General features: G+C 35.4%; 1 protein-coding gene across 14 annotated transcripts in view; it reads left to right on the forward strand.

Moving 5' to 3' along the window:
• Positions 1–14,898, forward strand: part of PNPLA4 (patatin like domain 4, phospholipase and triacylglycerol lipase) — a 23,240-nt gene extending 8,342 nt beyond the window's left edge. For 6 of the 14 annotated variants that reach the window (XM_034435803.2, XM_034435794.3, XM_034435822.3 and 3 more), the window contains 6 exons: positions 3,609–3,793; positions 8,935–9,029; positions 9,213–9,348; positions 9,939–10,004; positions 12,384–12,536; positions 13,786–14,898. In XM_034435803.2, the coding sequence (XP_034291694.1) occupies positions 3,609–3,793; positions 8,935–9,029; positions 9,213–9,348; positions 9,939–10,004; positions 12,384–12,536; positions 13,786–13,917 (767 nt within the window). In that variant the 3' untranslated portion in view covers positions 13,918–14,898. The remainder of the gene's footprint in view (positions 1–3,608; positions 3,794–8,934; positions 9,030–9,212; positions 9,349–9,938; positions 10,005–12,383; positions 12,537–13,785) is intronic. The other 8 variants (XM_034435831.3, XM_087871458.1, XM_087871460.1 and 5 more) reach the window with 4 other exon arrangements.
• The last annotated feature ends 624 nt before the right edge of the window (positions 14,899–15,522 follow it).

Below are 15,522 nucleotides of genomic sequence, written 5' to 3' on the forward strand. Positions count from 1 at the left end.
GGAACCATGCTAGAGATATAAATGCAGACAAAAGCATTGGTATCCTTCCACTTTTTTTGGGGGGTAAGAATCCCAAATTCCTTGAAGTGACTTGAAACTAACACAAGTAAATGGCTTCCATTATTCTTTGCTACATAGTAGATAGAGTGTACTTTTTAAATTTGTACCATATCAATTTGATAAAGAAAATATTGCATTTGATGTATAACTTAACATATTTTCGTAAATAAATGAAATGGGATAGATATATTAAAATGCTGCCAAGGCTGGGTGTGTTGTGGACTGGGTGCCAATGGTAGCTGATTTTAGTTTGTTGCAGTGTGTGCAACAAGAAGAGGAGTTCGATTAAGAGATGGTGGTATTTCTGTGAATTTGGGCTTTTTCTCTATTGGGCCCAATGGATGCTGTAATGATTATCATGTGTCTTTAATCTCATACTCCATCACTCAATCTATTTGGAGAAAAGTCTGCATTATGTCTTTTTGTGACATTGTTTATGGCATTAGTGAACATGGATAAGAAAAACAAAAATTGGGATTATTTGGGAAAGCGTGAATAATACTTTTGACTACATCGGTGGCTCTTCTACTAGACAAATCTGATAGCTAATAGCTTCAGGTATTGGCTATCAAGAAAGAGGGCAGATTTTAGCTAAGTTATTGTAATTGTATATTTTTTGACATGGACAGGTGAAGCACATAGAGGATTTTTTGCTTCAGGAATTAAAAAGAATTAGACTACCTTGAAAACATGGGGCTGAAAAGAGATACTTATTGCAATGTCTTTGTGGTCTCATTTCCTACTATAGAAAGAAGAAAATATTCAATGGTGATATTAGCCATGTACAATTAATGTTTTCCATAGTCCATAATTCAAAGGCATCAATCTTTTATTTTTTCTTAATGTCAGTTTTTGTAGCTGAACATTGCTACTTAGGAGGCTCATAGCTTTAACCATTTTGATCTATATCCTATATAATGTTTTCCTTGCAATCTTACATCTAGTGTCCTCCTTTTTTCTTAGGTACTACCCAGGGGTGAAATCTACTTACCTTCCCTACCAGTTCGGAAGTGCACGCACTTCTTATAATAGGAGTTTTTAATAATTATATTTCTTATAATTATAAGAATAATTATATTTCTTATAATAGGAGTTTTTATTCTTCTGAACAGTCCTTATAATAGCAGGTATTCTGGCACACAAACTAGCCATAACATATTCCATTTTCTAGTGTAGACTACACAATAAAAACCCATGCTGTAGTAATAAAGCTTTTTCTGTTGTCTTCATTAGCCACCTTTTGTGTATTTTATTGATACTTATTATTCAAGGTATAATGTAAAGATGCTATTTTTATAATCACAGCCCTCCAAAAGCAAGTTGGAACGTGGCTCGCTATAAAGAATATGTATATTTCATGGCTTTTTTCTCTTCCATTTTTGAAATTTGGGAATATCTGTTTTCTGCTACAGTTTTTGTTATCTTCTATTTCTTTCCATAGCTCCTCAGATTCATGTGAATTAAGAGCAGTTGCTGGAACTGGACATGTCTAGTCTGATGAAAAGAAGGACTAGGGGTTACATGATAGCAGTGTTCTAATATCTCAGGGGCTGCCACAAAGAAGAGAGAGTCAAGCTATTCTCCAAAGCACCTGAGGGTAGGACAAGAAGTAATGGGTGGAAACTAATCACATTGGCATAAGTGTTCAGAACCTTTGCAACAACACTTGAAATTTAGCTCAGGTACCTCCCATTTCTCTTGATTGTTGCTGATATGTTTCTACACCTTGATTAGAGTCCACCTGTGGTAAATTAAATTGATTGGAAATGATTTGAAAAGACACAAACCTCTATAGAAGGCCTCACAGCTGACAATACATACGGTAGCAGAGCAAAAGCCATGAAATCAAAGAAACTGCCTACAGAGCTCAGTGACAGGATTATTGCAAGACAATAATCGGGGGAAGGCTACAATAACATTTCTGCTGTAGTGAAAGTTCCTAAGAGCACAGTGGCCTTCATAATTCTCAAATGGAAGAAGTTTGGCACAACCAGGACTCTTCCAAGAGCTGGTCACCTGGTCAAACTGAACAATTGAAGGGCCTTAGTAAGAGAGGTGACCAAGAACCTGATGGTCACTCTGACTGAACTGCAGAGATCCTGAGTGGAGATGGGACAGAGTTCCAAAAGGACAACCATCACTGCAGCTCTCCACTGATCTGGGCTTTACGATAGAGTGGCTAGTCAGAAGCCTCTCAGTGAAAACACATGAAAGCCTGCTTGGAGTTTGCAAAAAAGCACCTGAAGACTCTTAAATTGTGAGGAACAAGATTCTCTGGTCAGATGAAACCAAGATTGAACTGTTTGACCTTAATTCTAAATGTTATGTTTGGAGGAAACCAGGCACCACTAATCACTTACCCAATATCACAACAGTGAAGCATGATGGTGGCTGGATCATACTGTGGGAGTGTTTTTCAGCAGCAGAGACTGGTCATGGTTGAGAGAAAGCTGACTGGAGCAAAATACAGCCATCTCCTCATTGAAAACCTGTGTCAAGACTGACTTGAACTTTCACCTATATTCCGCTTTGCTCTCAGCTTGACGAAAGGGTGGTGGTGGATTGGAATGCAAGGGTGGGGAACAGTATCCAAGCATCATTGGTTCCCTTGAGACATTGCTCCTCACTTCAAGGACACCCAGAGCAGAAGTCACAGTGTGGCTGGCTGGTTCTCATAACAAAATTAACAGAAGTGATTGGTGGACGTAATGGAATGTGTGTGGCCTGAGGGGAAAGGGGGAATGAACTATGCATGCTTTTGCATGGGAAGCCCAGAGCTGATTTTGCTTCTGTGCCAATGTGGATTTATTCAATAAAGTTTATACTCTTGATAAAATAATGTTCCAGGAGTTTCTTTTTCTGAATTTGCCAACCGGACAGTTGACAGCATGTTCCACAGTGCTCAGGGCCTCAGACTGGGACGAAGGTTCACTTGACCGAAGGTTCAACATGACAACGATCAACCAGGACAACATAGGAGTGGCTTAGGGACAACTCTATGAATGTCCTAGAGTGGCTCAGCCAGTGCCCTGACCAGAACTCGATTGAACATCTCTGGAGGAACCTGAAAATGGCTGTCCTCCAATGGTTGCCATCCAACCTGACTGAGCTTGACAGATTTTGCTAGGGAGAATGGCAGAAAATCCCCCAGTCCAGGGGGATTGTTTATTGCATCATACACAAAAAGGCTGAAGGATGTAATTACTCTCAAAGGTGCTTCAACAAAGTACTGAGTGAAGTGTCTGAATACTTATGCCAATGTGATATTTCAGTTTTTTCTTTTTAATAAATTTATAGAGATTTCTAAAATTACGTTTTCACTTTGTCATTATGAGGTACTGAGTGTAGATTAATGAGAAAAAAAATGAATTTCAACAACTGTAGAATCAGGCTGCAGCATAACAAAATTGACAAAAGTGAAGGTCTGAATACTTTCTGAATGCACTATATCTGTTCGGTTTTAATTTAGTCTAATATATGTCATATTTTGGAGAAAATGCTTGGGAAATCTTAAATAACTGTTTCCTTTTGAAATTTCCTTTCCACAGCAAAGATGAAACATCTCAACTTATCCTTTGCAGCCTCTGGCTTTCTGGGGATCTACCACTTGGGGGCAGCATCTGCTTTTTGCAGACATGGTAAGAAGTTATTGAAGGTTGTGAAGGCCTTTGCAGGAGCATCTTCAGGAGCTTTGACTGCCACTGTTCTTTTAACAGTGCCAGAAAGTATTGAGGTAATTGTGAAGAAGAACTTGTAATCTTGAAAACACAACTTAAGTCTACCTGCTTTGGATGATCTCGGCTAAGCTTTTGAAAATAAGACCAATGTGTTTTATACACTTTATAGAGGAGAAAACTGCAACAACAAATTGATTTCACTCATTTTAATTTGCATTTCCAGATGTATTTTATCTTGTTTTTGGCTACGAATTTGAAAAAAATAAAGATTACTATGATGAAGATTAGAAACAGGGTTGTTATTTCTACAGATTTAAACATTATGTTCCGATATAATACCTAAGATATAATGTTAACAACATAAGTTATAATATGAACTGGTTAATTTTGACATTGCACATCTGGCTAAACCAGTTATTGTGCCTTGTAAATTTGCAGTATTAACTTGTTCTGCAAAACAAAAATTAGATTTTTTCCCCCAGGTACCACTATTAAGCAAACTACAAGTAGTCCTTCATTAAAACCAGTCACTTAGTGGCTGTTCGAAGTTATGATGTATCTACTTGGCACCACTTATGTCCCAGATTTGAAGTTCCCATTGTTGTGCTCTCCCCCTGTGGTCATATGATCGAACATTATGCGCTCGGCAATAGGGCTGCATTTATGGCCATTTGCAGCATTCCTGCCATCATGTGATGATGTTTTACAGCAGTTTTGCCAAAAATTGGCACTTCCATTTTTAGCAAAACCATGCCCATAGGGAAGCATTGGTTTGCTTAATGACTGCAGTGTTTGCTTAATAATTTGTTTAATGACCATGTTGATTTGATGAACAACTGCTGTAGAATGTGTAAATTTGTATCAAACATAACTGACCAGTTTTACATGTCACAATTTACACACTATGAAGGACAGATTCCAGTATATACACTGACAATTGTTAACCATTGACTCACCGCAGTCCTGGTAAGTTCCAGGTCTACCTGTGGAGTAAATTAGGTAATTGTCTTATGCAACTATCATATATACGGAAATGTTAATGGTCACTGAGATATTTCTGAGTAAGAGATGTCTGCTAATAGAACTGATACAATTGAAATAGGTGTAACAATAGCATGTGCTGCTCTTCCTTCACCACCTATTAAATGTGGATGAAAAACCTTTTTTACATGTGCTATAATGTGTTATTAATTTATTATAAGGGCAGCAATGAGGCCTTATAAATTTAATATTAAATTTATAAGGCCAGCCACAGGAAAATGAGTCTGTGCAGTTGACAACAATTCTATACTGTTTGACGATAATTTCCAACCTATGTGGCACTTGCAATTGCTATTGCAAATCCTAGGTTTGTGTATCCCAAAGTCTAATGTTGTCCATTATATTAATCAGAATATGAATATAATTGAATAGAATAGGTTGAGTTACAGATAATTGTTCATCTCATCAGAACTGAAAATAGTTTTATGACTGCTCTGTAAATGACAGTGTATCTGAAGTAAAACATTACCAAAAATATAATTTTGAAAGAAAATATTATCAAAAGAAGGCACAGGAGGGGAGGAACCAACAGGTTGAATAGGTGGTAGAAGTGTACATGAACAACTATAGCAAGCAGGGCAGGGAAGTGACAAAAAGTGGAGGTAGCTTTTGAGGGGACAAGGCTTGATCCTAAGAGTGGTGTGTGTTTATATGCAAGTGAAGTTGGGAATGGAATTATTTACAAAAAATTAGGTTGTATAACTTGGGAAGTATCTGCATAGTATCTTCACTTTGTTCTATAGGTTACAGTACAATTTTATTTATTTTGTATTTCACTTAACTTAGTCTATTGCAGTGTTTCCCAAACTTAGGAACTTCAAGATGTATGGACTTCAACTCCCAAAATCCCACAGCCAGCCATGCTGGATGGGGAATTTTGGGAGTTGAAGTCCACACTTCTTAAAGTTCCCAAGTTTGGGAAACACTGGTCTATTGCCTGGTTTTATACTAGCTCAACTGCATCTGATCAGGATTTATGCACTGAGCTTATTATTTACTGTGAACTTGTAAATCAGATGACCATGCTTTTATCTCTGGGCCATATTTCAACTAAGGCTGCTGTAACTTTTTTTTTTTTTAATCTGGCTGTACACCGCCCTGAGTCCTTAGGGAGAAGGGCGGTATAGAAATCCAATATAATAATAATAATAATAAATAATAATAATAATAATAATAATAATAATAATAACTATCTTGGTCACATCCTTTTAAGGGTTTGGGAAGTCAATGGTGGAAATCACTGTTGTTTAACCAACTTTAATTCCAGCACCTTTGGGATTGCCCATATGCTACCTACAGCTGTTAAAGCTAGTTTTGCATTTTAATGAGAATTTATCTTAATAAATTACATACTGAAAGTCTGTGGTATTAAAATAACTAAACATTGTCACCTGCAGTTTTCTTTGATTTAAAACTATGATTCCTTCCATAAATTCCAGGGTCTCTTTTGTTCATCCTAATCCTTTATAGTTCAGAAACTACACTCTAGCTGGACAAAAATTTAGGCATCATTAAATATTTCAGTAAAATAGTAGTAGATCTTAGTTAAATGGAAATAAATTAGCAGCTTTTGATGTATCCTTATCATCATTTGAAATATTATGAGACAAATAACTAATTACAAAAAAAATTCTGCTTGTATTTACAATCAGTCTATGAAGTGGTCAAGTAGGCATCAAAATATATAAGTTTATAATTCTATAAATGGATAATTTACTGGCAATATTACACCTTATAAATTGTACATTATAAAAGTAATAAAAGCCTGTCTTTTTTTTTTCAAGGATCTGTAGCTTTTCTTTTTCTTTACCACAATTCTTAGCATGATTTCAGAAGTCTTTCTTTGCTTCCATGTTGATTTTCATTTACTTTAGCTTCAATAATATGATAACTTTCATTAAAATTATGATGTCTCCTGAGGGTAGGAACATAATGAATGTTACTTCATTTATCAATATTGGTAACACTATTCACACATGTGTTCTGATACTTTGATACATGGGGTTTCTAAGAGACAAAAGCTCATAATGCATATACATATAAGCAGAGGTGGGCTGTTACCGGTTCGCAACAGTTCTCCTGAACTAGACGTTAATTTTCTGAGTAGTTTGGAGAACCATTTGTTGGAAGAAATCTTTTCCCACTTTATAGGTTTAATCCTGCAATGAACGCAGGAAGGAAAGATTCTAGTGTGCGTATATTTCTAGCCTAATCTTTATCTCTATTGCCACCCCTGCTGCTTTAAGTGTTTTCAGAAACTATCCAAACTTTCTGTCTGTAGACTGAACTACTCCGGAGTCCTGTCTCTCCCGGAGTTTTTTGTGGTACTTTTATTCCTGGCCTTGAACAGCTATTTACAGAAGGGTTGGCATAGTCACAGAAGAAATGGCTGAGAGGCAGGATGCAAGCTTGGCATTCTGTCTGATTTTTTTACTGCCTTTCTGAGAGCATGTGATCTTTCCTTAAATCTGGATGATTACCTTAGGATATCTTGTGAGGTGAGTGAGGCCAGCTGGTATCTAAGTGGTACAAATGGATCTAATGATTGCTTCTCCTGGGTGCTTTGTCAGTTCATTGAGCACAGGAGTCTCATCTATGGAGATTCTTCAGTCATCCAGGTCATGGTTGTCCCAAAGGTGCTTTTTTCAAGAGAGAAGTGGATTTTCTTGGTTTCCAGAAGGTCCAGTTGCCTCTTGAAAAAGCAACTTTGGGACAGGAGTCTCTTGCATTGCTTTAGAGTGGGCAAGGCACATGATTGCTCACTGATAAGTGGATCCTCCTTCCAATTTGTTTTAGTTTTCTCTCATGATAATATGGCATAGTAACATGGCACCAATTGTAGAAAGTTAGCATCCACCCCTCCTAGAAGAATGAAATATTTTGAGAAATATTAAAAAGGAAGAATATATCTGCCTGAATGAAAAATGGAGAAACATGTTTTCTTAGAGGGAGAAAGCAGTCCCTACCTTCTTTAATAGTCCACAGAAGATGTCACACTTAAGAGATAAAGAGATAGATAGCTATATTCATAGGCAAAAATTCCCTGCAGCAAGGTCTGAACAAAGGCAGAATGGGATTAGCCCTCACTTATGTTATTAATTTGTCTCTTTAGCGTGGTATTTTGTAGCCCAAATATGCCCATGCACTTTCTAGAGAGCTTAAATGACATCTCTGCTAAAGGGTTTCACTTTATGAACAAGAATAACTTGGCTGCTGACAGTTATCCTTGTATTTTAACTATTTTAATTCCTCAATGTGCTCTGGCATCCTGCCTGATTTGTAACTCAGGGTTTCAGGTATTGCTGAGGAAAAGGAAGGTATTCAGACAGAATGGTTTAGGTTTCCATCACTGCTGTGACTCATTTTATCTTCAGTATGTATTTCCCCATTTCTAATCTAATGACTGGTATTTAGGGCAGCTTTTTGCAAGCAAAGAAGCTTTTTGTATTTTTGTACAGGTAATCTTTGATTTACAACAGTTCATTTACTGACCATTCAAAGTTACAAAGGCACTGAAAAAAGTGACTTATGACTGTTTTTCACACTTACGACCGTTGCAGTATCCTCACGGTCATGAGAGGGCAGGCGAGATGAAGTGTCCCTTGACGTAAGTGATATCAAGTTGGTCACGCCCACCAGCCATGCCCACTAAGCCACACCCACCCACCCAGTCATTAGGGCAGAGAACCGGTTGTTAAAAAATTTGCAGTCCACCACTGCATATAAGGTATATGTAGGATAGACACCTTTTTTTAATCATAGGAACTTCACTAAAAAAAGTTTTAAAAATAATTATTTAACCAGTGAAAGAGTAGAGTACTGTAGTAACATGATTTTGGACCCTTCTCTATTTGAGGCTACATCTTTTCTTAGTTGTATGATTTTTCTTTTACAAAGGTCCAATCATATGGGCTCACAGTTAAGTTTTCTTAAATGTATTCTAATTAGGAAGCCTGCTTATTAATATGTAGCATTTTAAAGATTTGGAGTGTATAAAAAAGAAACCTTCCCCAAACGACATTCCTGTTATCTGTCCGTCTATCCATCTATCCATTCGTGTGCATACATCTGTTAAAAAGTCAGTTAAATGTTTCACATAATTAGATTAATGTGTTGAGGAGCTGTGTTTACATTTGGTGTATGAATCTTTTTTCAGAAATGTACAAATATAACCTACCAACTTGCTGAAGATACTAGAAGACTCTATTTTGGAGCGCTAACACCTGGTTATGATCTCATGACAAAACTTAGGTAAGATTGTAAATATTTATACTGCCAAATTTGGTTGTCTTGTAAATTCTCCAGTAAATGGTACATCAGAGATACTGTGTTTGTGATAGTTACTATGGAGAAATGCAGCATTCATGTTTTTCTAAATTATTTAGAAGTTGTTTAATTATTAAAGTGGATTAATATTTATTCTGTTTTCCATAGGGGCTACATTGATTCAATCCTCCCCCCTAATGCCCACGAGATAGCAGAAAATCGCCTCTTTATATCAGTCACTAGTACTAAGAATGGAAAAAATTATTTGCTTTCACATTTTGCCTCCAGGGAAGATCTTGTTAAGGTAGGAAAGTTGCATATTACTCTTATAAGTGCAATCACCCAGTTCTCTCCAGGGTCTTAAGAGTTTAGTTTTTATTAGTTTTGGCCTGCAAGGTCTTCATGTTCCTCACTTGAACAGCTCCCTTGCTTTAAAAATGAAGACTGTTGATATATTTATAGCCAGGAATTCATGACCTAATTGTCTTGGAAATCTTCACAACTGGTCTTCATGGGTAGTCCTCAAGTTATGACAACAATTGAGACCAGAGTTTCTATTGCTAAGCAAAGAAGTTGTTAAGTGAGTCACACTCATAGATGTTTCTCTTTAAAGTCTCATGCTAAGATAATATAGGTGGCTTGGTCCAGGACCGACAGAAAGGATTTTTAAAAAGATCTTACATTGTAGACAAATGGGAATACCTGGATTTTAACTCTAAAATGGATCTACTCTTTTCTCTTCACTCCCATCTTGCCACATATACATTTTTTGATAATTAAAATTATAAACCATATTGTCTGAAAGGGGAGCTAAAATAGAATTATTATTAGTATTTCTCCCCAGTTAAGGAAATAAGATAAGAATTATTCATATTTTTTTCCTATGTTTTCTAGGCTTTGTTAGCCAGCAGTTTTATTCCTCTTTATGCAGGAATAAATGCAGTGGATTATAAAGGACAGGTCTGTATAATTAGAGTTCTTATTCTGGATACTGTGTTTTTTTGCATGCTGCAAAAAATCATCATATCAATTAGGCTGATCATCACTATCTGATATTTTTAAGAACTTGTATTAACATGTCATCTTTGAAACATTATGGCCTTGAAAACCAATTATGTGATGTTATGCTTCAAGACTTGCTCTGGCAAAAATATCACTCATCATGGGCTTCTGAAATGGCATGGAATGTTCCTGATGTTAAAATTAATTAAATAATCTAGATGTCTCATGCGATTGACATTTCTGGTTATTATTAAAGTAGCAAAAATATCACTACAATGTGGACAGTTTTCTTCGTTAGTAACAACCTAGGAAGTAACTTCTGTACCTGTAATGAGTATGTGAGAATGACCTTGGGAGACAAGAGGAAGAGCTGCAGGCTAGATAACAGTCAGATAAGAGGCAGCTTAGCCCAAAGAAGAAATGAAGACATGACAAATGTCTCAGAAGGGACCTTCCCTACTTTTCTTGAGCTATAAAGGCAAGGAGGAACAGATGTATTTTCAGACTTGCAACAATGTGTTAATGTAACTTTACAATAAAGTTAGACCTAGTATGTCTGGGTATGTTTCTTGTCTGGAATATATCACAAGGCTGAGAGAACTAGATAAATTTTTGCATAAGAGAATGCTGCCATAGACACAACTTGCTATATTTTGAGCTATGGAGGTGTTAAAATTCCTTTTATTGTGCAGGCCTTGAAAATCTAGTAATTACATTGTTTGCTGTGTTGGGTTACAAATATTCCAACAGTTGAATGCCATCAGTTTTTTTTTTCTTGTGCATTCTCTCTCATACTGCAAATAGCTGAGATTCTCTTTATTTGAATAGAATTGTTTAATGCTGTGCACTAAAATATTTTTCTGGTCTCCAGATAGTAGTGGAATTTTTAAACTGCTTTTTTTAATGAGCTTCATGTTGTGGGAGTTTATACTGACTTATAAGGGATAAGACTTATTCATTTATCCTGATTATAAATTTATCCTGATCATTTATCCTAATTATAAATCCATGAAGCAATGTATAGCACTCTAAAACAAATACTTCCATAGTTACACAGGTTTAAATACTTAGTATATATCCTAAACATTTTCGTCATGCTCCATGATTTCTTTTAAGTAGATTTTAACTATACATTATGCTACAGCATTTTCTTTGTAATAGTATATATGTGAATTGCTAGAGACAAAGCCTGAGGATGAAATAGGGTTTGAATGTTTTTAAAAATGTAATTGATGATTCTGTGGTGTAGGAGAAGAAAAAGAGTGAGGGTTTGTTGTGAAAATATGTCCCTCTAATGTTTTGTTGGGAGGGTTTTATTACTGTTTCAATAATAACAACGTTGACATACATGTAGTTCTCGACTTATAACCATAATTGATCCCAACATTTCTTTTTCTAAGTGAGACAACTGTTAAGTTAATTTTGCCCCATTTTATGATCTCTCTTATCACAATTAAGTAAATCACTGCATTGTTAAGTTAGTAACATGTTGTTAAGTGAATCCACATTCCCTATTGACTGCAACCATATGAGTCAGTCAAGTGTCTGAATTTTAATCATGTGACCATGGGGATGCTACAATGGTTGTAATTGTGAAAAATGACCATAAGTCACTTTTTTCAGTGCTATTGTAACTTTGAATGGTCACTAAATGAACTTTTGTAAGTTGAAGACTACCTTTACCTGGTGATAGCAGAATAAAAGAGAAAGAACGAGAGAAAAATCACAAAATATAAAGACCTTAATATAGAAGTAGAACAACTGTGGCAAAAGATAGCAAAAATAGTACCAATAATAACCAGAAGCTTGGATGCCACAGTACCACGTGAATACTATCAGCACTGACATTCTGGAAGTTGAAGTCTCAAGTCTTAAAGTTGCCAAGATTGGATACCCCTGATTTAGAGCATTATGTACCTGCATAAATATGGTATCTTTCTGTTCCCTTTCTGTTCCCTTTAAAAGAACAATTGCAACCATCTTGCCTATGGACGAAAAAATCCAATATCATTATCTGAACAAAATCTTTGAAAGGATAATAAATTTTTCAACAGAGTGTTCAAGTTTAGAAGTTTTCATCAAGAAAGGACTAAAAGTAATAGGATAGATAAGAATCAAGGAAAACTAGAAATGGGGTTAGATATTGAAGCCATAAGGCTTTCTAGATGACATATAGATGATACAAATTAGAGAATTAAAAATGCATAATACCGATTAATAGTTGTGATTCTCTCCCTAAAAGAATCAAGGTTTTGTCACACTTAATGGTATCCAGATATGTACATAGACAAATAATAAAACAGTTAATTATTGACAGAGCATAACTGTTTCCACTAGAAATGGATCGATGGTGGCTTAACCAATGGCCTCCCTATCTTGCCAAAAGGCCGAACTGTGACTGTTTCTCCTTTTTGTGGCCGGCTAGATATTTGCCCAGAAAACAAAGGACTAGTGGATATTTATGCTAAAGTTGCAAAGCAAGACATCATGGTGAGTTATGCAAGGAAAAATTATTTATTCCACAGTTTTAGAATTACTCTTTGTTATTTAGGAAGATGTGCTAAATGTGCTAGATGTGTTGTGTCTTTATTTTTGGACATATACAGTAGAACTGTATGTCAAACTAACCAATTTCTTTGAAAGTTATTATCTAAAGATTTCTAATAGCTGAAAAGTACATAATCAGCAATTTCCAAAAGTAATTATAAAAGGAAGTATGCAAACTTTATAAAGTTGCTTACTGTGGTTTGAGTCAGATTCTAATTTGTTTGTCTCCCACAGTTCTATACTTCTATAGTCCACTGTCTTGCGGTATTCTTGTAAGGAACAACTAATTTTAAGAAGATAGATGTTTTTATCAAACAAAGTAATTAAATGTTAGTGATTTGGTTTTACCTAATTTAAAATGATTTAGAGTGTAAGACATTAGACCACGGGTGTCAAACTCACGGTGTCACGTTGCCATCATGTGCTGTTTCATGATGTTTTTTCCCTTCGTGGAGCTGGGGTGGGCGTGCCCTATGTGTGATGCATCCAGCCTGCGGGTCGCCAGTTTGACACCCCTGCATTAGACAAACTATTACTGGACACCTCTGTGGTGGGAACATCAGGGCCAGGTTCATGAATTTGATCTTGATGCTTCAAAATCAAATCACTAAAATTTAGTAGTAAATTACTGGATAATTGTAGTGCAATTTTCCCTTGGCAGTACATCAAATAAAAGTAGGTATGAAAACTATATACTTAACATACCAGTGAATATTTTAAAACATGTTTCAAATGTTACAAAAGGGGAAAAACATTTGATTAGCTTTTTAAAAATATTTTAGAACTGTCTCTTTTCTGTTTCACTTTTCTAGGATGGTGAAAATAATTAGATTAGGAAAACCAGTTTGCTTCAGATTTTAATTTAATTAATGTTCTAATTAATGTTATTAATTAGATGTAAATGTAATGTAATGTAATATTTAAGTGCTGTATGTTGGGTAAATTTTGTGAAACCTTGCAGTCCCTAGGTCCTCATAATAAACTAAACCATGATTGCTTCCCTATGGTTTATTAAATACACCTCATTTGATTGGCCTCAAATATTGCAAGTCATAAGCCATGATTTATATACCGTAGAGGCCATTAACAAAATCAAGCACTTTATGGCTTAGCAAATGCAAGAATGCAATCTCTATCAAAATGTAATTAATTAAGCAGAAATATCTTGCTTCTTTTTCCTTCTTGGATGCAGTTATCCATTGGCAACTTTATAAGACTTCATCAAGCTCTATTTCCACCAAGCCAGGAGAAAATGGAATTGCTATATCAAGATGGATATGATGATACCATTCAGTTTTTATTGAAGGAAAATTGGTTTGAGTAGATTATGTATGATGAAAATAAATAAAAAATTGATGGCTTGTCAACGCAAATCTTTGAACATGCCATACAGAACCCAAAGGGCTGATGTCACCATTTATGTTTATCTTAAAAAAATGACACTGGGATTTCATCTGTTGATGCCAGACAAGTGTTTTATATGCTATTGTGCTGGCCTGAATTTGTAGAGGGTTTCAAATGCAGTGGAGTTGTATTTGGTATAGAAGATAAGCTGCTTCTTAGAAAACATGAAGAGAAATCAAAACTTCCATTGCTTTACTTTCTTTTTTTCATTTTTCATGCAGATGTGAAAATGCTAAAAATATGAATTTTTGACTCATTAAATTTATTCATATAAAGTCATAAATATGTGCAGTTTGCAGAAAATTGAATACTTGTGTTATTTCATAAAAATATTAATGTGTTCATTAATTAGTTTACTCATTTTGTTTTTTTTAATCCAGTGAATTCTCAAGCATGAAGTAATTACAATGAAGCCATGGGAAACAAAACAACTTAACAACTCATTTATCTACAGATGTATTTTACCATTAGTAGGCTTAGATTTTCAGATAGCCTACGTATATTTTAAAATGTTGACTTTCAGTGGGTTTATTTATCCTTTGTCATATAAAATTCATTGTAGAAAGAAAAGAAAAATGTCAATTAAACATACTGCATTTTTGTTTATGCCATAGTCACCTAGAAAATAGATGAGAGCAATTGTTAAATATGAATAAAGCAAGTTACATCATATAGTTCTATTTAAAACAGTCTCAAAGGAAGTAATTTGCTGATTTAATGAACATTGCCCAAATTGCATTTTCACCTAAAATGCTTTCTATGCCGTTGGAATCCATTGGGTATGATTTTCTAGTGGCAGATCTCCTGTTAGCATAATCTAAAAATAGTATTGATTCTACTTATAGTAAATATTGCAGTATCAATTTTAAATTAACTGTTTGAATAAATTCTTATTGCAAAATTTTTGCAATGTTCTTTTTAATTCATTGTAAACTTATTCTTTTCTATGATTTGCGTGATGTTAATGAATGCAGTTTGTGTATAAACCCAAAAGATGGTGTTGTAAAAGCCAATATTTCACTCTTTATTTCCATTACAGTTAGTTCTTCACTTATGTCCATTCACTGTTCAAATTTATGATGCCATTGAAAAATATGACTTACAACCAGTTTTCAGACTTACAAAAAATTTCAGTTTCTCTGTGGTCACATGATCATAATTCAGGCATGTGTTTATGACAATTGTAGTGACATCGGGTCATATGATCACCATTTGTGACCTTTCCAGCTGATTTCCAACAGGCAAACACAATGGGGAAAGCTGGATGCAGTTTGTTTGGAGGTTCTAGCAGGGGAGCGCAGTATTGTATACCCTTGGATGAAGATTGGTACACCCCTTTTGTCTGGGATGGTCATTCTCTTCCACTGAGTGTGCAGCTTTGGGAGGGATACACATGGAGCAGTGAGTGACCCACGCCTAGCCAACTAGATCAACCAAATCAACCTGGCAATCAATGGGGTGACATGTTGCGGCCATATCGCCCTCACACAAAGCTGCATTTGTTTAATGACCCTATAATTCAACT

The sequence above is a fragment of the Pantherophis guttatus genome, chromosome 5 (genome assembly GCF_059756535.1).
Source record: "Pantherophis guttatus breed Tessera chromosome 5, ASM5975653v1, whole genome shotgun sequence".
NCBI lineage: Eukaryota > Metazoa > Chordata > Lepidosauria > Squamata > Colubridae > Pantherophis > Pantherophis guttatus.